General features: G+C 44.7%; 1 protein-coding gene across 2 annotated transcripts in view; it reads left to right on the forward strand.

Moving 5' to 3' along the window:
• The first annotated feature begins 3,116 nt into the window (after positions 1 to 3,116).
• Positions 3,117 to 27,036, forward strand: part of LOC106603466 (E3 ubiquitin-protein ligase TRIM37) — a 32,574-nt gene continuing 8,654 nt past the window's right edge. The window contains exons 1-18 of one of the 2 annotated variants that reach the window (XM_014197188.3): positions 3,117 to 3,551; positions 3,817 to 3,895; positions 5,977 to 6,078; positions 6,672 to 6,712; positions 7,365 to 7,481; positions 11,904 to 11,991; positions 12,645 to 12,767; positions 13,022 to 13,145; positions 13,250 to 13,317; positions 14,335 to 14,459; positions 14,800 to 14,850; positions 15,189 to 15,270; positions 17,074 to 17,150; positions 17,249 to 17,428; positions 17,536 to 17,650; positions 17,735 to 17,932; positions 18,865 to 19,001; positions 26,181 to 26,263. In XM_014197188.3, the coding sequence (XP_014052663.1) occupies positions 3,875 to 3,895; positions 5,977 to 6,078; positions 6,672 to 6,712; positions 7,365 to 7,481; positions 11,904 to 11,991; positions 12,645 to 12,767; positions 13,022 to 13,145; positions 13,250 to 13,317; positions 14,335 to 14,459; positions 14,800 to 14,850; positions 15,189 to 15,270; positions 17,074 to 17,150; positions 17,249 to 17,428; positions 17,536 to 17,650; positions 17,735 to 17,932; positions 18,865 to 19,001; positions 26,181 to 26,263 (1,732 nt within the window). In that variant the 5' untranslated portion in view covers positions 3,117 to 3,551; positions 3,817 to 3,874. The remainder of the gene's footprint in view (positions 3,552 to 3,816; positions 3,896 to 5,976; positions 6,079 to 6,671; positions 6,713 to 7,364; positions 7,482 to 11,903; positions 11,992 to 12,644; positions 12,768 to 13,021; positions 13,146 to 13,249; positions 13,318 to 14,334; positions 14,460 to 14,799; positions 14,851 to 15,188; positions 15,271 to 17,073; positions 17,151 to 17,248; positions 17,429 to 17,535; positions 17,651 to 17,734; positions 17,933 to 18,864; positions 19,002 to 26,180; positions 26,264 to 27,036) is intronic. The other variant, XM_014197189.3, reaches the window with a different exon arrangement.

Genomic DNA, 27,036 nt, shown 5'->3' on the forward strand with positions numbered 1-27,036 from the left:
TTCCTTCTTAATGCATTTGAGGCAATCAGTTGTGTTGTGACAAGTTAGGGGTGGTATACAGAAGATAGCCCTATTTGGTAAAAGCCCAAGTCCATATTATGGCAAGAACAGCTCAAATAAGCAAAGAGAAACGACAGTCCATTACTTTAAGACATGAAGTTCAGTCAATTTGGAAAATTTCAAGAACTTTGAACGTTTCTTCAAGTGCAGTCACAAAAACTATGATGAAACTGGCTCTCATGAGGACCACCACAGGAAGGGAAGACCCAGAGTTATTTCTGCTATGGAGGATAAGTCCATTAGAGTTACCAGCTTCAGAAATTGCATCCCAAATAAATGCTTCACAGAGTTCAAGTAACTCATCTCAACATCAACTTTTCAGAGGAGTCTGCGTGAATCAGGCCTTCATGGTTGAATTGCTGCAAAGAAAGCACTACTAAAGGACACCAGTAAGAAGAAGAGACTTGCTTGGGCCATAAAGCATGAGCAATGGACATTAGACTGGTGGAAATCAGTACTTTGGTCTGATGAGTCCAAATGTGAGATTTTTGGTTCCAACCGCCGTGTCTTTGTGAGACGCAGAGTAGGTGAACGGATGATCTCTGCGTGTGTGATTCCCATCGTGAAGCGTGGAGGAGGATGTGTGATGGTGCTTTGCTGGTGACACTGTCTGATTTACTTTGAATTCAAGGCACACTTAACCAGCATGGCTACCACAGCATTCTGCAGCAATACGCCATCCCATCTGGTTTGCGCTTAGTGGGACTATAATTTGTTTTTCAACAAGACAATGACCCAACACACCCCAATAACTATTTGTAAGGGCTATTTGACCAAGAAGGAGAGTGATGGAGTGCTGCGTCAGATCATGTGGCCTCCACAATCACCCGACCTCAACCCAATTGAGATGGTTTGGGATGAATTGGACTGCAGAGTGAAGGAAAAGCAGCCAACAAGTGCTTAGCATATGTGAGAACTCCTTCAAGACTGTTGGAAAAGCATTCCTCATGAAGCTGGTTGAGAGAATGTCAAGAGTGTGCAAAGCTGTCATCGAGGCAAAGGGTGGCTACTTTAAAGAATATAAAATCTATTTTGATTTGTTTAACACTTTTTTGGTTACTACATGATACTATATGTGTTATTTCATAGTTTTGATGTCTTCACTATTATTCTACAGTGTCGAAAATAGTAAAGATAAAGAAAAACCTAGGTGTGTCAACTTTTGACTGGTACTGTAAGTAACCTTGATTTTGCACATAAACTCAGCAAAAAAACTTCACACCCAGAAAGAAGAAGATGCATTTTTTTCTCTCTCTATTGAACAAAAAAAATAGAAAATTGACTGTAAAATAACAAAAATATCCTAATTGTCAACCCAAAATTCATGACAGTCACTGGATTAGGTTGCATAATATCACAATACTCTCTCAGTAGTCTATTACACTTCTTAATAAAGCATTGTGATTGACTTTAGTTGACAGTGAGAGGATGTTTCTTTTTACTTATATTATATATAGGCCTAATTCAATTAGTGCCAATTCACCACCTGAAGAAGTGGAAACTCAAAACACAGTTGCTAGATTTCTAACAATAAATAAACTCAGCATGTGACTAACAGAAATTTAATAATGTGTCCCTGAACAAAGGGGGGTCAAAATCAAAAGTAACAGTCAATATCTGGTGTGGCCACCAGCTGCATTAAGTACTGCAGTGCATCTCCTCCTCATGGACTGCACCAGATTTGCCAGTTCTTGCTGTGAGATGTTACCCCACTCTTCCACCAAGGCACCTGCAAGTTCCCGGACATTTCTGAGGGGAATGGCCCTAGCCCTCACCCTCCGATCCAACAGGTCCCAGACGTGCTCAATGGGATTGAGATCCGGGCTCTTCGCTGGCCATGGCAGAACACTGACATTCCTGTCTTGCAGGAAATCACGCACAGAACGAGCAGTATGGCTGGTGGCATTGTCATGGTGGAGGGTCATGTCAGGATGAGCCTGCAGGAAGGGTACCACATGAGGGAGGAGGATGTTTTTCCTGTAACGCACAGCGTTGAGATTGCCTGCAATGACAACAAGCTCAGTCCGATGATGCTGTGACACACCTCCCAGACCATGACGGACCCTCCACCTCCAAATCGATCCCACTCCAGAGTACAGGCCTCTGTGTAACGCTCATTCCTTCGACGATGAACGTGAAACTGACCATCACCCCTGGTGAGACAAAACCGTGACTCGTCAGTGAAGAGCACTTTTTGCCAGTCCTGTCTGGTCCAGAGACGGTGGTTGCCGGTGATGTTGGTGATGTCTGGTGAGGACCTGCCTTACAACAGGCCTACAAGCCCTCAGTCCAGCCTCTTTCAGCCTATTGCGGACAGTCTCTGAGCACTGATGGAAGGATTGTGCGTTCCTGGTGTAACTCGGGCAGTTGTTGTTGCCATCCTGTACCTGGGTGTGATGTTCGGATGTACCGATCCTGTGCAGGTGTTGTTACATGTGGTCTGCCACTGCGAGGACGATCAGCTGTCCGTCCTGTCTCCCTGTAGCACTGTCTTAGGCGTCTCACAGTACGGACATTGCAATTTTTTGCCCTGGCCACATCTGCAGTCCTCATACCTCCTTGCAGCATGCCTAAGGCATGTTCATGCAGATGAGCAGGGACTCTGGGCATCTTTCTTTTGGTGTTTTTCAGAGTCAGTAGAAAGGCCTCTTTAGTGTCCTACATTTTCATAACTGTGACCTTAATTGCCTACCGTTCCACAGGTATATGTTCATTCATTGTTTATAGGTCATTGAACAAGCATGGGAAACAGTATTTAAACCCTTTACAATGAAGAGCTGTTAAGTCATTTGGATTTTTACGAATTATCTCTGAAAGACACGGTCCTGAAAAAGGGACGTTTCTTTTTTTGTTGAGTTTAGAAGGAAGGAATGCATTAGGAGAATAAGATTTCATATTATTTTGTTACTGTTTGTCTTCCCACTTTCTTGTAGAGATTGCTTTTATAACATGTATGGGTGTGTCGAATTACCCTTCTCATATTTATACGGGCCATTGCTCATTGGATAATTGTGAGAAAGGTCCCACCTTCCACCGCTTCAGCTGTTTTACATTGGTTGAAGCAATCTCTGAAGAGCTCGCGATAAACATGGAAATGGTCTCCAATGGTGATATGATATGTAGCTGCAGCAGATTATAGCCTGCATCATGGAAGAAAAACAAATGTAGCCACGGGTTGCAAAAACGATGCTAGTTTTGCCTGCAAGCGTATCATTTAATGAAGCCTGTCTACTGTATGAATTTGATATTTACAGTGGAGGCAATTTAGCTGTCTGTCAATTGGGCTGCTAGCTAGTGATGGGCCATGTTAGCGCGATGCTTAATGCTAACTCGTTTGTTATACAGTAGATGTTAGGAATCAGGCTAGTTGACGCTACCAATTTCACACATCCAAAATAATAGTGGAACATTGCGTGTATTATCAGAGATGTTATCAATGCCTTTCTGAAGAAAGAAGAAATAGCTAGCTAAGCCAGCTAGCATCTGAGAAGGTAAGGTAACCAGCTATCTAACGTTAGCTAGCTAGCTATCATAATCAGCTAACGTTACTAGTTAACGTTAGCTAACCTGTCACACAGAGCCAAAATAACCTGCCACACAGCCAAAATCAATTGTCCGTTAGAAGTTATTGCAATAATATTAGCTTAATATCGTGAACTAATTCTTTCATGCGTTGGAAATGACAAGAAAACACAATTTTTGACTGGACCTTTATCTACATTGACGCTACTGTTTTCTTTCTCTCCATGAAAATAGGTATTGGATTGAGATTTCACCCAATTTCCTCCATTTGAAGAAAAGCATACTGGCTGAGATGGATGAACAAAGTGTTGAGGTGTGTTTACATTTTACACATCAGTATAAATGCACATGTATGTCACTGGTTACCCCACTGTAGCTTTTAGATAAAGACCCATATCTATGACATTTGAGTGAACAACTTGACATGCTGCTCTAACTAGAAAATTCCCTAAACTGATGGATGGATGGATGCAAGCAATCCTGAGCTCAGGACATATCACTAGACTAGAGATTTTGCTCTCAGCCAACGTTGGCATTAGACTGGGATATGGGTTCCAAATATAGCTCATCCCACCAGGCAGTAATTTACATCGGATTGTGCACCAACTGTACCAAATGAGAATTGATTCCTGCTTCCTTGTCTATGACTGAGCTCCCCTGTGCTCATTGTGCTCAAATCAAATCAAAGTTTATTTGTCACGTGCGCCGACTACAACAGGTGTAGACCTGACAGTGAAATGCTTACTTACAGGCTCTAACCAACAGTGCAATTTCTAAACAAATTAAGGTATTAGGTGAACAATAGGTAAGTAAAGAAATAAAAACAACAGTAGCGAGGCTATATACAGTAGTGAGGCTATATACAGGCACCCGCTAGTTGAGCTGATTGAGGTAGTATGTAGATATGGTTAAAGTGACTATGCATATATGATAAACAGAGAATAGCAGCAGCGTAAAAGAGGGGTTTGGGGGGGGGGGCACACAATGCAAATAGTCCGGGTAGCCATTTGATTACCTGTTCAGGAGTCTTATGGCTTGGGGGTAAAAATTGTTGAAAAGCCTTTTTGTCCTAGACTTGGCTCTCCGGTACCGCTTGCTACGCGGTAGTAGAGAGAACAGTTTATGGCTGGGGTCTTTAACAATTTTTAGGGCCTTCCTCTGACACTGCCTGGTGTAGAGGTCCTGGATGCCAGACAGCTTAGCCCCAGTGATGTACTGGGCCGTACGCACTACCCTCTGTAGTGCCTTGCGGTCGGAGGCCGAGCAGTTGCCGTACCAGGCAGTGATGCAACCAGTCAGGATGCTCTCGATGGTGCAGCTGTAGAACCTTTTGAGAATCTGAGGACCCATGCCAAATCTTTTTAGTTTCCTGAGTGGGAATAGGCTTTGTTGTGCCCTCTTCACGACTGTCTTGGTGTGTTTGGACCATTCTAGTTTGTTGTTGATGTGGACACCAAGGAACTTTAAGCTCTCAACCTGCTCCACTACAGCCCCGTCAATGAGAATGGGGGCGTGCTCGGTCCTCATTTTCCTGTAGTCCACAATCCTCTCCTTAGTCTTGGTTATGCTGAGGGATAGGTTGTTATTCTGGCACCACCCGGCCAGGTCTCTGACATCCTCCCTATAGGCTGTCTCGTCGGTGATCAGGCCTACCACTGTTGTGTTGTCGGCAAACTTAATGATGGTGTTGAAGTTGTGCCTGGCCATGCAGTCATGGGTGAACAGGGAGTACAGGAGTGGACTGAGCACACACCCCTGAGGGGCTCCAGTGTTGAGGATCAGCGTGGCAATGTGTTGCTACCTACCCTCACCACCTGTGGGCGGCCCGTCAGGAAGTCCAGGATCCAGCTGCAGAGGGAGGTGTTTAGTCCCAGGATCCTTAGCTTAGTGATGAGCTTTGAGGGGACTATGGTGTTGAACGCTGAGCTGTAGTCAATGAATAGCATTCTCACATAGGTGTTTCTTTTGTCCAGGTGAGAAAGGGCAGTGTTGAGTGCAACAGAGATTGCATCATCTGTGGATCTGTTTGGGCGTTATGCAAATTGGAGGGGGTCTAGGGTTTCTGGGATAATGGTGTTGATGTGAGCCATTCCCAACCTTTCAAAGCACTTCAGGGCTACAGATGAGTGCTACGGGTCTATAGTCATTTAGGCAGTTTGCCTTGGTGTTCTTGGGCACAGGGACTATGGTGGTATTAGAGACTCAATCAGGGACATGTTGAAAATGTCAGTGAAGACAGTTGACTGTTTCTAAATATACAGAAAATATTTAAAGTTAGGCCTTTATTAATGTAATGTATCATACACCACATTTGAGCCTATTGATTCCTGTCCAAGTGTATAATGGTTCCAGTCTTGCTTTGATAATATTTAAGACTACTATCTTGCCACACAGAGTATTGCGGAGGTGTTCCGCTGTTTCATTTGTATGGAGAAGCTGCGGGATGCTCGGCTCTGCCCCCACTGCTCCAAACTCTGCTGCTTCAGCTGCATACGGGTGAGTGACATGTCGCCACGGGCAACGAGACTAGCTTGTTAGCGTAACACTTCACAGCTGTGATGTGAGCGGAAACTCTACAGGCCTTAAAATGCCTCAGTCTGAACAATCATACTTATAACTGGCCTTCCCTGTGGCTCAGTTGGTAGAGCATGGTGTTTGCAACGCCAGCATGGTGTGTGCAACACCAGGGTTGTGGGTTTGATTCCCACGGGGGACCAGTACAAAAAATAAAAATACAAAGAAAATGCATGAAATTAAATGAAATGTGTGCATTCACTACTGTAAGTCGCTCTGGATAAGAGCGTCTGCTAAATGACTAAAATGTAAATAACTGACAGCATTAGTGAATTAAGCAAGAGCTTTAGTAACCAATTTTTATTGTCTAAGGGAAAACCAATATTCCACTGTCATTTTACTATGATTTGAATGTATAGAACAATTCTCATTACAGTGTTTACTTTGAAGTGTCAGGCTACAAATATAGGAAATCGAGGCAGTCATGGGTGTTAGGCATCCTGTAAAAACCTATACATCTATACAGTGTTACAACCTCATCTGCAATGCTGACATGTAACCTCTTCTATTGACAGCGCTGGTTGACTGAGCAGAGAGCCCAATGCCCACACTGTCGGTAAGCCCTTCTGTGTTTGAACACAGCACTTAGTATTCCTGGCAGGGACTAGGGAAAGGGGGGGATACCTAGTCAGTTGCTCAACCTAAATGTGTCTTCCGCATTTAACACAACCCCTCTGAATCAGAGAGGTACGGGGGCTGCCTTAATCCACATCCATGTTATTCGGTGCCTGGGGAGCAGTTGTTGTTGGGAGTTAGCTGCCTTGCTCAAGGGCAGAACGGCAGATGTTTCGACCTTGCTGGCTCGGGATTCGAAACAGCGACCTTTCAGTTACTGGCCCAACGCTCTAACCGCTAGGCTAAATGCTGCGGGGGTTAGCCTACTACTGATTATGTTCCAGAACAACCTTTTTAGAAGTCAGGCAGCAGAGTTAAGAGTAATTTGATGGAATAAAGTATAGATATCCCCCAAAATTCACAGTGAGGACGGATCTAGTGCCAGTATCAATTAATGATGCTAAAATAAACGATTTTTTTAAAGAAATCTTAAGGAATACTGAACTTGGAGATCTGTATGTGACTGTTCCTTTGTCCAAATTGTTTGATTTAGATGGTTTTGCATAGACTTAGCCACCATTTAGGGGACATTATTTTTCAAGACCGATCATGTCTGTATCTGTGTATGACCTTGTGTGTCTGTCTGTTTCCAGGGCACCACTGCAGCTGCGGGAGTTGGTGAACTGCCGCTGGGCTGAAGAGGTTACCCAGCAGCTGGACACCCTGCAGCTCTGCAATCTCTCCAAACACGAGGAGAACGACAAGGACAAGTGAGCCCCAGCATCCCTCCTTACCATCCCTCGCTCCCCTTTGACCCATTCATCACTACCACAGCTTTCTTTCTTTCTCTCTGCCCTCGCTCCCCCTCTCTATCCATACCCTATATTTCTGTTAGAATTGAAGACCTCAAACACAACCTGGGCCCCATTTAAACTAAATGCAGTATGAGGCAAAAGCAACCTAGAACAATGTGTCCTTTCAGCTTGGAAATGTGAAAAGCCCAGCACATTGTAAAGTGGGCTGAGTTTATAAATGGCTTGTTGTTTGGTTCTAGGTTTCCATCCAATTTGCAACAGATTTTCATGTGAATATTCTAAAATCGGCATAAAAACTGTTTTCCCACGAGTTGTGTTCCATTCAAACAAACTTGTTGCGGATAAAAAGGGTGTCATGACGCAGTGCACAAAAAAGCACTTAGTCGTATAAGATACTTTTTGTAGAGGTAGGGTTTTCTGGTGTTTTTGGAAGATGGGCAGGGACACTACTGTCCTAGCTTCAGGGGGAAGCTGGCTCCATCATTGGTGTGCCAGGACAGAGAAGAGCTTGGACTGGGCAGAGTGGGAGCTGCCTTCCTGTGGGGATGGGAGGGCCAAGAGACCAGAGGTGGCAGAACTGAGAGCTCGGGTTGAGGTGTAGGGTTTGAGCATAGCCTGAAGGTAGGGAGGGGCAGTTCCTCTTGTTGCTCCGTAGGCAGTGGAGGGGCAGTTCCTCTTGTTGCTCTGTAGGCAGGGAGGGGCAGTTCCTCTTGTTGCTCCGTAGGCAGTGGAGGGGCAGTTCCTCTTGTTGCTCTGTAGGCAGGGAGGGGCAGTTCCTCTTGTTGCTCTGTAGGCAGTGGAGGGGCAGTTCCTCTTGTTGCTCTGTAGGCAGGGAGGGGCAGTTCCTCTTGTTGCTCTGTAGGCAGGGAGGGGCAGTTCCTCTTGTTGCTCTGTAGGCAGGGAGGGGCAGTTCCTCTTGTTGCTCTGTAGGCAGGGAGGGGCAGTTCCTCTTGTTGCTCTGTAGGCAGGGAGGGGCAGTTCCTCTTGTTGCTCTGTAGGCAGGGAGGGGCAGTTCCTCTTGTTGCTCTGTAGGCAGGGAGGGGCAGTTCCTCTTGTTGCTCTGTAGGCAGGGAGGGGCAGTTCCTCTTGTTGCTCTGTAGGCAGGGAGGGGCAGTTCCTCTTGTTGCTCTGTAGGCAGGGAGGGGCAGTTCCTCTTGTTGCTCTGTAGGCAGGGAGGGGCAGTTCCTCTTGTTGCTCTGTAGGCAGGGAGGGGCAGTTCCTCTTGTTGCTCTGTAGGCAGGCACTATGGTCTTGTAGTGGATGTGACCTTTGACTGGAAGCCAATGGAGTGTGTGGAGGAGCTGGGTGACATGGGAGAACTTGGGAAGGTTGAAAACAAGGCGGGCTGCAGCATTCTGGATAAGTTGCAAGGGTTTGATGGCACAAGCGGGGAGCCCAGCCAACAGCCAGTTGCAGTAGTCCAGACTGGAGATGACAAGTGCCTGGATTAGGACTGACTGAGGTAGGGTTGTAGAGCTTGAACTTGCAGGAGCGTGGTACTGCTTTGATGTTTGCAGAGAACCACAGGGTGTTGTCCAAGGTCATGCCATGGTTCTTAGCACTCTGGGAGGGCGACACTGTGGAGAAGTCAACTATGATGGAGTGGTCTTTGAGCAGGCAGGCTTTCCTCGGGAGGAAGAGCAGCTCAGTCTTTTTGAGCTTGAGGTGGTGTGCTGACATCCAATCTGAGATATCTGCCAGGCACGCAGAGATGCGTCTCGTCACCTGGGTGTCAGAAGAGGGGAAGGAGAAAAGTAATTGAGTCATCCGCATAGCAATGATAGGAGACCCCATGTGAGGATATTACGGAGCCGAGTGTCTTGGTGTATAGAGAGAAGAAGGCCTAGAACCGAGCCCTGGGGGACACCAGTAGTGAGAATATGTGGTGCAGACACAGATCCTCTCCACGTTGCCTGGTTGGAGCAGCCTGCCAGGTACGATGCAATCCAAGGGTGTGCAGCGCTGGAGACATCCAGCCCTGAGGGTGGAGAGGAGGATCTGATGGTTCATGGTGTCAAAGGCAGTGGATAGATCTAGGAGGATGAGAACAGAGTCTGCTTTGGCAGTGCAGAGAGCCTCCACGCAGAGGATCAGTCTCGGTTGAGTGACCCGTCATGAAGGCTGACTTTTTATTTTACTAGGCAAGTCAGTTAAGAACAAATTCTTATTTACAATGAAGGCCTAGGAACAGTAGGTTAACTACCTTGTTCAGGGGCAGAACGACAGATTTTTACCTTGTCAGCTCGGGGATTCGATCTAGCAACCTTTCGGTTACTGGCCCAACGTCAAGAGCATTCTGAGAGAGATAAGAGTTGATCAGAGGCAGCACACAAGTATTTTGAAAAAGGGATACAGGTCCGTCGTTTTTTTGCGTCACGACTCAAGTGTTGGTTTTGAGGGGAGCGTTCTGGCCATTTTGAAGTCAGAGGGGACGCAGCCAGTGGTCAGGGATGAGAGAAATTATGAATGGAATTAGGTCTCCATAGATGGTCTGTAGGAGGGGATGGGGTCAAGGTGGCAGGTTGTCGGGTGGCCAGACCTCAGTCACAATATTTCATCTGGAGAGAGTGGGGAGGAGGAGGTGAAGGCATAGGGTAGTGCCGTGTGAGTGGGACCAGTGGACTCAATAGGCTGGGATTGAGGAGCGGATGTCGTCAACCTTTTCAGTGGTTGACAGTCATCCACAGGGAGTGAGGGGTGTAGGATTTAAGGAGTGAAGAGAAGGTGGAAAAGAGTTTCCTGGGGTTAAAGGAAGAAGCTTGAAATTTAGAGTGATAGTGGCTTTAGCAACAGATGCAGAGCAAGAGAAGGTAGAGAGGAGAGAGTGAAAGGATGATAGGTCCTCTGAAAGTTTAGTTTTCCAGTGCAAGTCATAAGAAAGGGAGGAGGGTAGGGTCGAAGAGGCTGAGTGGCTAGGAAAGGGAGACGGTGAAGGAAACAAAGTAGTGATCAGAGACCTGGGGGAGGGAGTTGTAGTGAGATTAGTAGGCTAACAGCCACTAGTAAACATGAGGTCAAGCAAATTGCCTGCCTTGTGAGTTGGAAGGGATTGGAAAAGGGTGAGGTCAAAAGGCAAGGAGGGGAAAGAGAGCGTTCGAAAGAAATGAAAGGCATACATCGGGAGGTTGAAGTTGCCAAGTACTAAGAGCAGTGAGCCATCGTCAGGAAATGAGCTTATCAAGATGTCAAGCTCATTGAGGAACTCTCCAAGTGCACTTGGTGGGCGATAGATGACAACCATGTTAAGCTTGAGTGGACAAGTGACAGCATGGCATTCAAATGAGGAGATGGACAGGTGAGGGAGGGGAAAAAGAGAATCTCCAGTTTGGAGAAATGAATGCTCCTATGCTGCCACCGCAACGAACAGATGCTCTTGGACTATGAGAAAAAACGTAGTCAGATGAAGAGAGCAGCTGGAGTAGCAGTGATCTCTGGGGTGATCCATGTCTCTGTCAGGACCAAAAAGTCAAGGGATTGAAGGGCAGCATAGGGTGAGATGAACTTGGCTCTCTTGGCCGCAAATCGGCAGTTCCAAACGCTGCCAGGGACCCGGAATTCCACCTGCGTACACAACCCAGGGTACACTATATTAGAAGGGTTGAAACCAAGTGGGGGGAGGAGTCTGTAAAGCCTACAGGGAGAGGAGCGAACATGGAATAGAAAACACGCATAGTTGCCAAAGCTACAAAAGAGCTAAATGAGATCATCAGAAAATAACTTGGTAAGATTCTCAAGCGAGAGAGTGGTGTGGAGCCTTTCCCGAACAACTTGGCAGAGCAGTCTTTGTTTCGCGACGAGACTGACACGACCGCCGCTTACAGCTGCCGTTGAGAAAACAGGTTAGACTGAAGTACTAACACTAATTGCTGATTTGCCAAGGAGAGGAGAAACCACTGATTACCAAAACAAGTCACAAATTGTCCTGCCCCTTAGATGTGTCAACAATCATCTGCAAGTTTTGAGCAGTCGCAGTTCACACACCAAGTAGGCTACTGCAAAGACAGGGAGCACTTAAAATAGATGCCCTAGCTAGCAAAAAGAGAGTACTAGACAACAGATAAAGACAAACATTTTACTTCTCACTCCTGGAGATATCAGGAGTCTTCTAGCTATAGAAGGAAGCAGTTGTTGCATAATCTATTTCACCAGCAAAAAAATTGCCCACATTGTCAAGCGTGTTTTGTTTTGTTTGACATTTGGAAAGTTTACCGACATGTTTGAATTTCCATCAGGCCTGTCGTGACTTTTTTGTTTGTTCGACATGTACTTTACTCACATAAAAAGGTTGGATGGAAACCTGCTTAATGTGACAGAAAATGTGTTGAAAAGAGATTCCACAGGGTCTGGATGTGTCAGTTGTCTATGGTTTGTCTACAGGTGTGAGAACCACCATGAGAAACTCAGTGTGTTCTGCTGGACCTGTAAGAAGTGCATCTGCCACCAGTGTGCTCTGTGGGGAGGCATGGTAAGTGGCTGATAAGATAATTATCTAATAAAGGTAAATGAATCAATAAACCATGATGAATTATTAGTCATACAGCATGGTTAATGAATAATCAATGTAATGATCAATGTAGTGATCGATTGGTCTAATTAGTCCCAGAAAATCTAGTAGAGGCTGCAGAGGGAAAGAAATGTGTGTGAGTATTTAGTGTGCCCATGGGAACAAAGGAGCCAGATGGTAAAGGGAGTAGAAACTTCAAGGGGTTCCTAACCTTGAGGGAAAGGAACAGGCTGAGCTGGATAGTGATAAACAGTGTGGGAAGTCAAAGGGGGATGCAGGTCACCAACAGTTTGTGTGTAAATGCATGTGCGTAAGTAAGCAAGAACTATATAATGACTGTTTTGTTATCCTGACCTCAGAACGTTCTCTGAATAAAGCTACAGAAACCTTTTGCAGGAAGCTGAGTCCTTGCCTAATTATTTAACCCATTGTCTTACAAACCTTGGGCATTAGTCAAGGCGTATTGATTATTATCATCAAGATATAGAATTCCTTTATCAGTGGCCCACAGAGGAATATTCTCAGTCAAGCCCCACATCCCTTTGGTATAACAAAACAAGTGCTCAGTCAGTCCATTCCTGTATTTTGATCTTCACCCCTTTTCCTTCCCCAAGCATGGCGGCCACACCTTCAAGCCTCTGGCTGAGATCTACGAGCAGCACGTGTCCAAGGTGAACGAGGAGGTGGCCAAGCTCCGCCGCCGCCTCATGGAGCTCATCAGCCTGGTGCAGGAGGTGGTGAGGGGCACTGTTTATTTTTAGCTTGGTTAGAAGCACACATGAGAAAATAGTATCAATATCACTACTGCACACTGCTGAATTTTGCCACTAGATGGCACAAGGGCACTACAGTTAATTCGCCTCTGTTGTGATGGGATACCTCCTCTACTCCATCCCACTGTGATGACAGATGAAGTTACCGTTCCACCAAAATACATTACAACGCCGCAACCGTCTGCCTTAATTCAACATATGTTTTCTGGTTCTCTCAGGAGAGGAACGTGGAAGCAGTGCGAGGGGCCAAAGACGAGCGAGTGCGAGAGATACGTAATGCAGTAGAGATGATGATTGCCCGTCTCGACAACCAGCTCAAAAACAAACTCATCACCCTCATGGGTACGCAAGTTTCATGACACCATTCGTGTTTCTCTCTTGTCACTCTAATGCCCTTCTATGTCACTAAAATATTATTTTTAAATGAAAATGTCCTCTCATAACAGGTCAGAAGACCTCCCTCACCCAAGAGACTGAGCTACTGGAGTCTCTCCTGCAGGAGGTGGAACATCAGGTATGTGGACTTGTACCATACCAGTATACAGTGTACCATTTTCAAAAGATTTAACACCAATAACCCAGAAGTGCAATGGGAACGCCATAGGTAGCACTACAAGTGGATTGGAATGTGTCGTACCTGCTTGAGAGGGTGTGTTTTCTTGCAGGACATACTGTGTTGTCTTGTGGTTTGTGGGGGCAGGTGTTTAGGAGGAGAGTGGGAAGTGAGTGTTTTCGGTGGCAGTATGTCACGCCACACTGCACAGCACTCTGGGTAGCAGGAAGCTGAGCGAGAGGAGGCACTAAGCCACCAATTGTCTAGAGGCTTTCTGTCTTTTCATATCCTCTTCATCTGCACTTGCCCTGAACAGACAGGATGGTCAAAGCAGTGATGTTCATGACCACGATGTGCTTTCTCAGCTGTCCAGTTCTTTCACATCAGTGCAGATAAAGAAAGGGAGAAAAGGATAGGAAGCTTCAGACTACTGAGATTCACTTTTTGTTTTCTGAGCGAACTGATTTGAAACTTTAAGAAACCAAGTCCGTTCGCCCTGACTTGAAACTTGTGAAAAACACCAAGATTTTATGGTGAGATGAGTCAACGATTGACAAGAGCTTGATGATCCTGCCCATTTCACAGTCCAGAGATTTCTGTATCTCAAAACTGAGCCTAAATTCAATGGTCACCAGTGGCCTGAGAGAATGGGTGTCCTGGCTTTAACTGTTAGTCACACAGTTCACACATTCTGCCATGTAAATCTTTCAGGACTTTTCTTGGGGTCTTTTAATGCATTTTGCATAGTCATTTGAGGATAAACAAGCAGCTGTTCTCAAACCTTCACACAGGTATTTTCTTATGAATTCACCTCTCTGAAGTCACAACCTTGGCCTTTTCATCGCCTGTCAAACTTTACCTTGAGTGCGTCATGCCTCCAGTGAAATGAGATGCGTTAACAGTGGGGGTGAAGGGGGAGTGGTGGTCAGGTGTTTCTCTGCAAAGCTCTTAAATTGTGTGTGGTTCTCTGTCCTACAGCTACGCTCCTGCAGTAAGAGCGAGTTGATCTCCAAGAGCCCAGAGATCCTGCTGATGTTCCAGCAGGTTCACCGCAAGCCCATGCAGTCCTTTGTCACCACTCCAGTCCCCCCAGACTTCACCAGGTAACATACTAACTAAACCTACTTCACTAAACCCATTCTACTGTACCTGCACACCTCCCTAGGTACTGTACTAAACCACAGATCCTGTGACTAGAGAGTTTGATTTGAGAAAAAAAATGCTCCGGACCGTCTTTTTAGACTGTTGTAGCTGTTTTTTTAAATTGTTGTCAGAGAAAGTAGGATCCAATTTTAGATATAGATGTTCAGTTCAATTTTGTATTGTTAGATATACATTTCCATTTGGATTATTCATAATGCAGCAAGATATTGTTATGCTTTTAATGGATATTTCATGACATTGAGAAGTGAAATTACGGAACAACTTTCTCTCTCTCCACAGTGAGCTGGTTCCTGCCTATGACTCAAGCACTTTTGTTCTGGCCAACTTCAGGTAGTCTTGAAAATGTTTGGATATGAGCTTGTGTATGCACAAGGAATAGAAATCGACAGTCTTTGAACAACGTTTTAGCTTCCCTTTCTTGGAAAATAGTACAAAGCACCCCATTGGGTTGCTCATACTTTATTTTGGGTTGCCAGGTCCAAGGCTCTGATTAAGTGCTTACGTTCTAGCTGCTAATTAAGGCAACCAGGGACAAGTTGGCCCATGATGAGCAATTTCTCTCTCGTTGTGACACTTCACCAAGAAGCAGTTGAAATTGTATTTTTTTAATGATTGGGTTCCTCTTATCTGACTTGTTTTTCTGCCTGTGTGTTGCGTTGTCCTTACAGCACCCTGAGACAGAGGGCAGATCCCGTCTATAGCCCCCCACTCCAGATATCTGGCATCTGCTGGAGACTCAAGGTTTATCCAGTGAGTAGACACCAACAATTGTTTGTTCTCTAATACTTAGTAGTAATTGCTACTAAACTACTAATGATCTCTTATGTTCGTGTCTTACTCTAACTACTAGATTTGATATGTCACCTTTTTCACAACTAAGTGGTCAATATTGGAGATTGTGAAAAACTCTCTGGTTTAATGTTCATCATAATTAGGGTTTCAAGCAGCGAACCTGGTGAACCCCTGTTGTATTTCTTGGCGTACGGGTTCAAGCAGTGAAGCTGGTTTCTTCTGTTTTATTATTATTATACCGGTTCTTCTTACAAGCGAAATGTAACATGCCAAATTCCTGTGAGATGGTAAGGCAGAGGAAGGTGCAACTTGACATGATGATAAATGCCAATTGGCCACAAGGTGGTGCTATAACAGGCGTTTGAAATTGCATACTCTGAAAGGTCCTGCGCCTCACCTCATATAACCTAGGGTCCTGGAATTCAGTACATAGGTCCCTCTTCTCACAAGGAACAAATTTGCCTCAAGGACCCAAAAGGTCCGTCATAATGGATTTTACAGCATTTAGAATTTTGTGAAAAACACTTAAATCACATATCCTCCGGGACCACTGGGTCAATCTGGATTAACCTTCACATGGCATCTATGGACCAAGGTCTCAACTGAATATTTTCCAGACTAGCATGTCAAACAACATGGTGCTACTGACCAATAAACGTTCATGTGAGTGTTGCCTGGCACATTAATGCATATCAATCAGATATTAATACTTGTATTGTAACCAAACTTGGTACACATGTTCAAAACACTGTCAAGACTCAACATATGCAAGCATATTCAGATCGACCGTGTTGGAGCTATAACGGCACATGTTTATATCTCTCGATCTGTTTGGCTCGGTGATGAAATTTGGCACACATGCTATGAGTCTAGCTAATCTGTAAAGTATGGTTCAGTTTGGCCGCATGTGGGTGCTGTTGGACAAATAACAATTAATGCAAGCTTATTGCGGCCATATTGTTTGAGCAAGAGTCTTGGAAAATATTGTGTTTGAAGATAGATGATATATACCACATTTGGTGCCGATCAGCCTTGCGGTTTTGGAGAAAAAGAAGGACCGATCTGCACAAAACTTGATGTATGACCTCTATGGACCAAGGTCTCTTAATGCTAAATAACACACTAGTATATCAAACAACTTGACCAATAAACATTATTGTGGGCATGGTCTGGCACATAAATGCATATAAATCAGACACCGATGATCGTATTGTAACAACTTGGTACATATGTCCCAAACATATGCAAGCACATTCAGATCGACCACACGATGATGCTATAACGGGCACATGTTTATATCTCTGTGATGAAATTTGGCAACCATGTTCAGGGATATGAGTCTAGCTAAGCTGTAAAGTATGGTTCAGTTTGGCCACATTGTAGCGCTGTTGGACAGGAAAAAAACATTCATGCAAGCTCATTGGCTCATAGCGGCCATATTGTTTGAGCTGGAGTCCTGGAAAATATAGGGTTTGAAGACATGGGTACATAGATGCTATGTACCAATCGGTCCATTTGGTTCTGGAGAGGAAGACGTGTAAAGTATTTAATTTTGAAAACTGGTCCTGCTCAATTAACCAAAATTAGTTTTTTAACAACTAATTGACCGATGTCGGTTCAATTATTTGAATTCCATTTTGTTCAGTTTTTTTCTGTCAACTCAATGTGAACATTGCACAGTTTCTCTAAAGATAAATCCGATCCAGCTTGAACCCCTGCTTGCTGCTTGCAGCTATATTGTGTGTTTGTTTTTCCCTTCAGGATGGCAACGGTGTGGTGCGCGGCAACTATCTGTCCGTTTTCTTGGAACTATCTGCAGGACTCCCTGAAACGTCAAAGTATGTTTTTGTAAAATGATTGTCATTCTCTTTCTTTGAATTGAAGTTTTCACTTGAATTTATGTCACCTTCAACGTGTGTATTTTCTGTGTCTATAGATATGAGTACCGCGTGGAGATGGTCCACCAGGCCTCCAGCGACCCCACTAAGAACATCATCAGGGAGTTTGCATCAGACTTTGAGGTGGGGGAGTGCTGGGGCTACAATCGCTTCTTCAGACTGGACCTGTTGGCCAGCGAGGGCTACCTCAACATGCAGACTGACACCCTGGTCCTCAGGTTACCACTAATACTAATAGAGAGAAAGATGCCATTTCTAACTCTGGGTTTAGTGTCTTCATTGAAGTCATTTTTGACTGCTGAGTTGACTTTTCTCTCCTGAACAGGTATCAGGTGCGTTCGCCCACCTTCTTCCAGAAGTGCAGAGACCAGTACTGGTACATCAGCCAGCTGGAGTCAGCCCAGTCCAGCTACATCCAGCAGATCAACAACCTCAAAGAGGTGTGGGTTTTAGATCACCACTAATTAATCTAAACTAAAATGATTTGCGTTAACTCATTGCATATTATTGCTCCACGTTGTCAGAGGCTGGCCATTGAGCTGTTCCGTAGGCAAAAGTCTGGCAGCTCGTCCCCTCCTGACCGGCGCCTGGGCCCCTCGACCTCGGAGAGAGACTCCCGCTCAGGGAAAGGTCCCGTGGCTGAGGACGGCTGCCAGACCACTGCCACCGAGACCAAAGAGGAAGAAGAGGAGGAGGAGAAGACCCAGCACGATGACTCCAATGTGAGTCACTCAAACATTAGAACTTTGTCATCATATTCATGATGACCACAGAGGTTCACTCTGTATTGGTTCATATTTGTGATTCAAGATGGTGCACACAATACATGATCATAGTACCCAAACACACCGATTAGAAACTCTTAAATTTTATAGCTCTGTATGTCTCGATCCCAATGGTCGAAACAGTTAAATGTTGTGTGGATACGATAGTCTCCTTCATATTTACACAGGGGAGCAACTTTGGTTTTAGAAATGGGGGAGGATATATTTATTTATATTTTATCCAGTCGGATAAACACCGCTCAGAGACATCCGCAGGGTCCTAAAGCACACCGTTGCCTCGTTTTGTATCACATTCCAATGATAAAACTGGGACAAAAATGTAATTTCAGAATGTGGGGTGGACATATCCCCCCCCATCCCCAGTGGAAGTTGCTCCCCTGTATTCACATAACCACTGGGGTCGAAACATTGTTACATAAAAATCCAGGAAGCATATAATATTTGTCTCAGATTAAAATGTATGGCATTGTAAAAACAACCCATCAATAGTCTATAGCACTGGACGAAATTAGATTTCAGAAACACTTATTAATCATTCTGCCCTTTTTCCACCTAAAATGTCTCCAGTCCTACTTAAGGGCTGACCTCAGCATGCATTATCATAAGGTGTCTCAAGAGGGAGATGGTGCACAGTAGAGGAGAAATGCTTGCTGTGTCAGCAGCTGTGCTCTAGGCTGCATGTTGTCTGAACATTGCGCTAATGTTGCATTAATGTTAAAGTATAGTCATGAGCTGTCTGACGGGGGACCTTAAGCATGCACTATTTTATCAGATGAAGATAAAACACAGCATAGTAGGAAAAGCTGTGTCAGGGGTTAAGCACTAAATGCTGTTATGTAAATGCTGTGCTAACGTTGTGGTGTGGTCAGGAGCTGTCTGACGGGGACTTGGAAGTGGACTGTCTGACGGGGGACGAGGAGGTGAACCCTCTGGACGGTAGCAGCACCTCGGGCAGCTCCACGGCAACGAGCAACACAGAGGAGAACGACATCGACGAGGAGACCATGTGAGTGACCTAGGGCCACTGTCACCCTTAACCACAGAGCTTTCTCTCTAGTTTTAGTCACCCAATTATTTGGGGGGGGGAAATGCAGAAATGATATCCACATCCTCAAATCAAACTTTATTTGTCACATGCTCCGAATACAACAGGTGTAGTAGACCTTACCGTGAAATACTTACAAGCCCTAAACCAACAATGCATTTCAAAAAAGAGATAAGAAAATATTTACCAAATAAACTAAAGTAAAAAATGTATAAACAGTAAAATAACCATAACGAGGCTATATACGGGGGTACCGGTATTGAGTTAATGTGCGGGTGTACAGGTTAGTCGAGGTAATTTGTACATGTAGGTAGGGGTAAAGTGACTATGCATAGATAATAAACAGCGAGTAGCAGCAGTGTAAAGATAAATGTGGGGTGGTCATTGTAAATAGTGCGGGTGGCCATTTTGATTAATTGTTCAGCAGTCTTATGGCTTGGGGGTAGAAGCTGTTAAGGAGCCTTTTGGTCCTAGACTTGGCTCTCCGGTACCGCTTGCTGTGCGGTAGCAGAGAGAACAGTCTATGACTAGGGTGGCTGGAGTCTTTGACAATTTTTGGGGCTTTCCTCTGACACTGCATAGAATAATAACTCCTGGATGTCAGGAAGCTTGACCCCAGTGATGTACTGGGCCGTATGCACTACCCTCTGTAGCGCCTTACGGTCAGATGCCGAGCAGTTGTTATGCCAGGCGGTGATGCAACCAGTCAGGATGCTGTCGATCATTACATCGATCTTATCATTACAATGACTTGTTGGACACCCTCTGTCCCAACCTGGGTTGTGCTAGTTAGAGTGTAGTTTTGATATGAGTCGTGTATGAGGACTTTTTCAACGTGTTTTCAAACCCCTGAGCCTGAAGAGACTGTGTGGAGTGCAGGGCTGTTGCTGAAGCCTTAGTCTCACATGTTCTCTCTCTCTCTCCTCCACCCCCTCACTGTGAGCTCACCAGATGAGCCATCAGTGAGTCATCACTGCTCCTCATACTGCCTGGCTGAGTGCAAAAAAACAACACGAAGCTCTCCAGCTCCATCCACGCACACTCATACACATACACTAGGGTTGAATATTTTCCAGAAAATCAACCAATTTTCTTTCCTGGGAAAATTGCAACCATATCACGGTATTCCCATTCAAACCGGAAATGCTATTTTAAAGCACATAACATCAGCGTAAAATATGGACAGGAATCTAATGGTTTCTTGTTGTAGTTGTCACAATTGAATCAACTGAAAATGTCTGTCAGTCACCACACAATTTGTTGATGTAGCTTAGTTTAAATGTAGGCCTAAAATATGAGGTTATTAGCCTACAGACTAGTGAACATTACATTTGTTTTATCTTACCACGGAAAGATGTCAGCCAGCTTGTTGGCCCCTTTCTCTCCCCTTGCACCTGGCTATCAGGGGAATTTCAGGAGGTTGTTTTTACTTTATGATATTCACCACTTTAAGCAAGCTTTGTCACAGGGAACATATTTGATTCTCCGCTAAACAGACAGACAAGCAGGTAGGCCTAGTAGTGGAGATTCAGTTGATCAAATACCTGCTAATCTGACTAGTCAAACCCATGGATTCGCTTTTGTTATTGTGACATGTTGCAAATGTCTATTTCCTCGAGCGTGTTTGTGGATACAATGTACCAGCCATTTTGTTAAGAGTGAGTAGCTGCAGTTTATATTTTTGAGACTGCCAGTGTCACAAAGATAGCTTGGAGATTTGTGAATATAAGATGGAGATTGCTTTCAGTAAGTAACTGCTTTGAGAAGTTAGCAATGCAATTTATAGAAGTCATGCAAGAAAGTGGTGTTTTCTATTGGAGACTTTACATTGAGAAGGCTCAATATGGTAGGCTACTAGCATTGTGATGACTATTTCTATTATTATTTTTTATTTTGATGCTGTTTTCTCCCCAATTTCGTGGGATCCAATTGGTAGTTAGTCTTGTCTCATCGCTGCAACTCCCGTACGGGAGAGGCGAAGGAGGGGAGCCGTGCGTCCTCCAAAACACAACCCAACCAAGCCGCACTGCTTCTTGACACAATGCCCACTTAACCCTGAAGCACCAATGTGTCGGAGGAAACACTGTGCACCTGGCGACCGTGTCAACGTGCACTGCGCCCAGCCCACCACAGGAGTTGCTAGTGCGCGATGTGACAGGGACATCCCTGCTGGCCAAACCCTCCCCTAACCTGGCCGACGCTGGGCCAATTGTGCACCGCCCCGTTGGATTCCCGGTCGCGGCCGGCTGCGACAGAGCCTGGACTCGAACCCAGAATCTCTTAGACCACTGCGCCACTCGGGAGGCTCTACGATTACTGGTCTAATGTAAGCTATGGATGAAGCCAGAGAGATGACATGTCCGGTTCATGCATGCAGCTATTAGCACATGTATTTTTGCATTAGTGCTACATTATTATTGGTCCACAGGTCCCATCAATATTTCTCGGGAAACGCGAAGAAGCTTAGTCGGGAAGTCCCGGGGTACTGGTCACCAGTGAACCCTAATAAATACATACATACATGCATGCATACAGTTTAGCCAAATACATTTAAACTCAGTTCTTCACAATTCTTGACATTTAATCCTAGTAAAAATTCCCTGTCTTAGGTCAATTAGGATCACCACTTTATTTTAAGAATGTGAAATGTCAGGATAATAGTAGTTATATATTTCAGCTTTTATTTCTTTCATCACATTCCCAGTGGATCAGAAGTTTACATACTCAATTATTATTTGGTAGCATTGCCTTTAAATTGTTTAACTTCAAATGTTTCGGGTAGCCTTCCACAAGCTTCCCACAATAAGTTGGGTGAATTTTTGCCCATTCCTCCTGACAGAGCTGGTGTAACTGATTGAGGTTTGTAGGCCTCCTTGCTCGCACACGCTTTTTCAGTTCTGCCTACACATTTTCTATAGGATTGAGGTCAGGGCTTTGTGATGGGAACTCCAATACCTTGACTTTGTTGTCCTTAAGCCATTTTGCACAACTTTGGAAGTATGCTTGGGGTCATTGTCCATTTGGAAGACCCATTTGCGACAAGCTTCAACTTCCTGACTGATGTCTTGAGATGTTGCTTCAATATATTCACATAATTGTCCTTCCTCATGATGCCATCTATTTTGTGAAGTGCACCAGACCCTCCTGCAGCAAAGCACCCCCACAACATGATGCTGCCACCCCCGTGATTCACGGTTGGGATGGTGTTCTTCGCCTCGCAAGCCTCCCCCTTTTCCTCCAAACATAATGATGGTCATTATAGCCAAACAGTTCTATTTTTGTTTCATCAGACCAGAGGACATTTCTCCAAAAAGTATGATCTTTGTCCCCATGTGCAGTTGCAAACCGTAGTCTGGCTTTTTTATGATGGTTTTGGAGCAGTGGCTTCTTCCTTGCTGAGCGGCCTTTCAGGTTATGTCGATATAGGACTCGTTTTACTGTGGATATAGATACTTTTGTACCTGTTTCCTCCAGCATCTTCACAAGGTCCTTTGCTGTTGTTCTGGGATTGATTTGCACTTTTCGCACCAAAGTACGTTCATCTCTAGGAGACAGAACATGTCTCCTTCCTGAGCGGTATGACGGCTTCGTGGTCCCATGGTGTTTATACTTGCGTACTATTGTTTGTACAGATGAACGTGGTACCTTCAGGCGTTTGGAAATTGCTCCCAAGGATGAACCAGACTTGTGGAGGTCTACAATATTTTTCCTGAGGTCCTGGCTGATTTCTTTTGATTTTCCTAAGATGTCAAGCAAAGAGGCACTGAGTTTGAAGGTAGGCCTTGAAATACATCCACAGGTACACCTAAAATTGACTCAAATGATGTCAATTAACCTATCAGAAGCTTCTAAAGCCATGACATCATTTTCTGGAATTTTCCATGCTGTTTAAAGGCACAGTCAACTTAGTGTATGTAAACTTTTGACCCACTGGAATTGTGATACAGTGAATTGTAAGTGAAATGATCTGTCTCTAAACGATTGTTGGAGAAATTACTTGTGTCATGCACAAAGTAGATGTCCTAACTGACTTGCCAAAACTATAGTTTGTTAACAAGAAATTTGTGGAGTGGTTGAAAAAACGAATTTTAATGACTCCATCCTAAGTGTATGTAACCTTCCGACTTCAACTGTACATGCATACATACACCCCAAGGCCAGTTTATTAGGTATACCCAACTAGTACTGGGTCAGACTTCTTTTGCCTCCAGAACAGCCTGAATTCTTCGGAGCATGGGAACATTACTCAATTGGTATTAAGGGACCTAACGTGTACCAGAAACATTCCCCTCACCATTACACCACCGCTACCAGTCTGTACCGTTGAAACCAGGCAGGATGGTGCCATGGACTCCCGCTGCTTACACCAAATTCTCAGCCATCAGCATGACGCAACAGGAACCAAGATTCTTTGGACCAGGAAATGTTTTTCCACTCCTCAATTGTCCAGTGTTGGTGATCGGGTGCCCACTGTAGCCACTTCTTTTTGTTGTTAGCTGATAGGAGTGGAACCCGGTGTGTCGTCTGCTGCATTAGCCCATCCTTGACAAGGACAGACGAGTTGTGTGTTTCCAGATACCATTCGGCACATCACTGTTGTACTGCACCGTTATTTGCATGTTTGTGGCCCACCTGTTAGCTTGCACGATTCTTGCCATTTTCCTTCGACCTGTCATCAACAAGCTGTTTTCGCCCACAGGACTGCCAGTCAGCGGATGTTTATTTTATTTGTCGCACCATTGTCGATAAACACTAGACATTGTCATGTGTGAAAAGCCCAGGAGGCTGTCCATATCTGAGATACTGGAACGGCACGCCTGGCACTGACGATCATACCATGCTCAAAGTCGCTTAGGTGTAACGTTCAATAGAACAGTAACTGAATGCCTCTGCCTGTCTGCTTTATATAACAAGCCACGGCCACGTGACTCACTGTCTGTAGGAGCGACCCATTTTCATGAATGGGGTGTGTAACAAGCGGGACACTGAGTGTACCTACACATTATCACATATGGACCGTATACATAAACACTCACAGAAGGGCTTCCTACGTCTTCATACAGACATGGATGCACAAATATATACACACAACATAGAGAACCCCCCCCCCCCCCACACACACAGAAATAGACACATTGTCCAATCTCCCATGCCTGTAGGGGGAAACTACAGTCAATTGACATCCCCACTCTCTGCCCACAAGGCACTTCTCTCTCTCACTCACTCAAATGCTGTAGGTCCTGTAGAGCTTATTCAAATTTTTTCTCTGGTTGGACAGATGCTCTGGGATGTGTTGCTCCGCCGTTCCCCTGTCTATAAATGCGCTGAGTGATGCGACGGCGAGTGAGACGCTCTGCTGGAGATCTGACTCATGTTGTACTGGAGTGTGATACAATAGCTGCTGTGTTTCCCCTGTTATCCCCTCCTCTCCCCCAGGGCATACCTAAAGGAACGTGTACAGGGCTTTCTTAAGCAGACCAACGTATACCAGCATGCATTAAGTACATGCAGACACACGGACACCTTACTTGAATACTCTCAAATGGGCGAGCACATCCTATGGGGCCATTGGGCTGCTAAAAGAACTGAATGACTTGTCATGAAGCTGTACCATTCCAGAGAGAACATTGCAGTGCACTGTCCATCCAGTTCATCAGTAGAGATACAGTGCATTCAGAAAGTATTCTGACCCCTTGACTTTTTCCACATTTTGTTACGTTACAGCCTTATTCTAAAATGAATTAAATAGTTTTTCCCCCCCTCATCAATCTACACACAATACCCCATAATGACAAAGCAAAAATAGGGTTTTAGACATTTTTGCACATAAAATCTTTTATTATATCACATTTACATTCACATTTTTACTCAGTACTTTGTTGAAGCACCTTTGGCAGCGATTACAACCTCAAGTCTTGTTGGGTATGACGCTACAAGCTTAGCACACCTGTATTTGGGGAGTTTCTCCCATTTCTTCTCTGCAGATCCTCTCAAGCTCTGTCAGGTTGGTTGTGGCACATCGCTGCACAGCTATTTTCAGGTCTCTCCAGAGATGTTCGATTGGGTTCAAGTCCGAAGCCACTCCCTCGTTGTCTTGGCTGTGTGCTTAGGGTCCTTGTCCTGTTGGAAGGTGAACCTTCATCCCAGTCTGAGGTTCCTGAGTGTTCTATAGTATGTTTTCATCAAGGATCTCTCTGTACTTTGCTTGGTTCATCTTTCCCTCGATCCTGACTAGTCTCCCAGTCCCTGCCACTGAAACCTACCCCACAGCATGATGTTGCCACCACCATGCTTCACCGTAGGGATGGTGCCAGGTTACCTCCAGATGTGACGCTTGGCATTCAGGCCAAGAGTTCAACCTTGGTTTCATCAGACCAGAGAATCTTGTTTCTCATGGTCAGTCCTTTAGGTGCCTTTTGGCAAACTCCAAGTGGGCTGCCATGTGCCTTTTACTGAGGAGTTGCTTCCATCTGGCCACTCTACCATAAAGGCCTGATTTTATTAAATGTGCTAACATTTCTAAAACCAGTTTTTCGCTTTGTCATTATGGGGTATTGTGTGTAAATTGAGGAAACATTTTTTATTTAATTTTAGTAAAAGGCTGTAATGTAACAAAATGTGGAAAAAAGGAAGGAGTCTGAATACTTTCCGAATGCACTGTATATGGCTGGTCTGTTCTAACACAGAGCACTTTGTGTCTAATCACCCTAAGAAGCTTATTGATGAGGGAACACTTCTCTCTGTGATTTAGGGAGTCCTGGACACACTTTCTAATTTGAGTTGCTGGTCAAGCCAAGGTCTTGCGTAAGCTGATTTATTAGTTGTCTCATAATGTCATCTCCCGGCCTTAGTATTGACCAAGGAACTGGATGTTCCTTAAGTTTCTATATCCTTAAGAGGCCCATGTAGGGAACCAAATGTCCCCAAATGGTCATTTCTTGTAAAAATAAATCGGCAAATGAAACCAATTGATCAGCTCAGTCAATTGAAATGATAGGTAGACCCTTTTCATGTGTTGCCATGGTTTAGGCATCCGTCAGTTTTACTGGTAGTTGTCAGCTAAAGGTTTAGTCTTATTTTGACCCTGACATTGTAGCAACATTGTTCCCAGTCCAGACATTGATGGTCTCTGGTTCTCAGGTCTGGGGAGAATGATGTGGAGTTCAGTGGGAACCTGGAGATGGAGGAGGGAGAACTGCCTGACGATGTGGCAGGGGCAGCAGGTAACCTCCTCCTCCACTTTGTCTCTCTCTCTCTCTCTCTACTCCCTCCTTTTCCCCCTCCCTCCTTTTCTTTCTATCCCCTTCTCTCATCCTCTCTCCCTACTTCTCCTTTCTTTCTGTGCCATCTTTCTCTCCTCTTTTCTATCTAGTTATCTCTATCTCACTCATCAAATCTCTCTTTCGTGTGTGTTTTAGTGTAATGGGGCTTAAAGACGATGACTCATTGTCAGTGTGAGGACTTGTCATGGGTGCTGATGTGGAATGGTTTAAGTGTGTTGTGTGGAAAGGTGGTAGCTGCAGTGGATTAAAACGCAACCAAAGGGGAGTGTAAAGGGCTGCATAACAATGCTTAGATTTGCATGCATGAAGTGTGTCCTGTTAGAAGCCTACTCTTCAGTACTTTGATAACTGATTTCAACTTTAGCAACTCAGTATTGGCCGCCCTTAAACTCTGACATGTTGGCCGTCTCTTTTACTTACTATCTGACTCTCTCGTCTGAAAGGAAAATATCCATTATTACATGCCCCATGCCTCACATTGGTTTATTTACATTTATTCATTAAACATTGGTTGCAAAGTGGATTATTGTCCCCGCTGCCATTTCCAATCTCTTATCTCTTGCCTTCTCAATTGCTCATTGTATGCAGACCTTAATGATTTTTCTGCTGCTCTCTCATAGCTGTGCACTGGCTGACTCAGTACTGCAGTTTTTATTTTCATTTTTTATTTAACCTTTATTTAACTAGGCAAGTCAGTTAAGAACAAATTCTTA

Source organism: Salmo salar, chromosome 04 (assembly GCF_965601325.2).
Source record: "Salmo salar chromosome 04, fSalSal1, whole genome shotgun sequence".
NCBI lineage: Eukaryota > Metazoa > Chordata > Actinopteri > Salmoniformes > Salmonidae > Salmo > Salmo salar.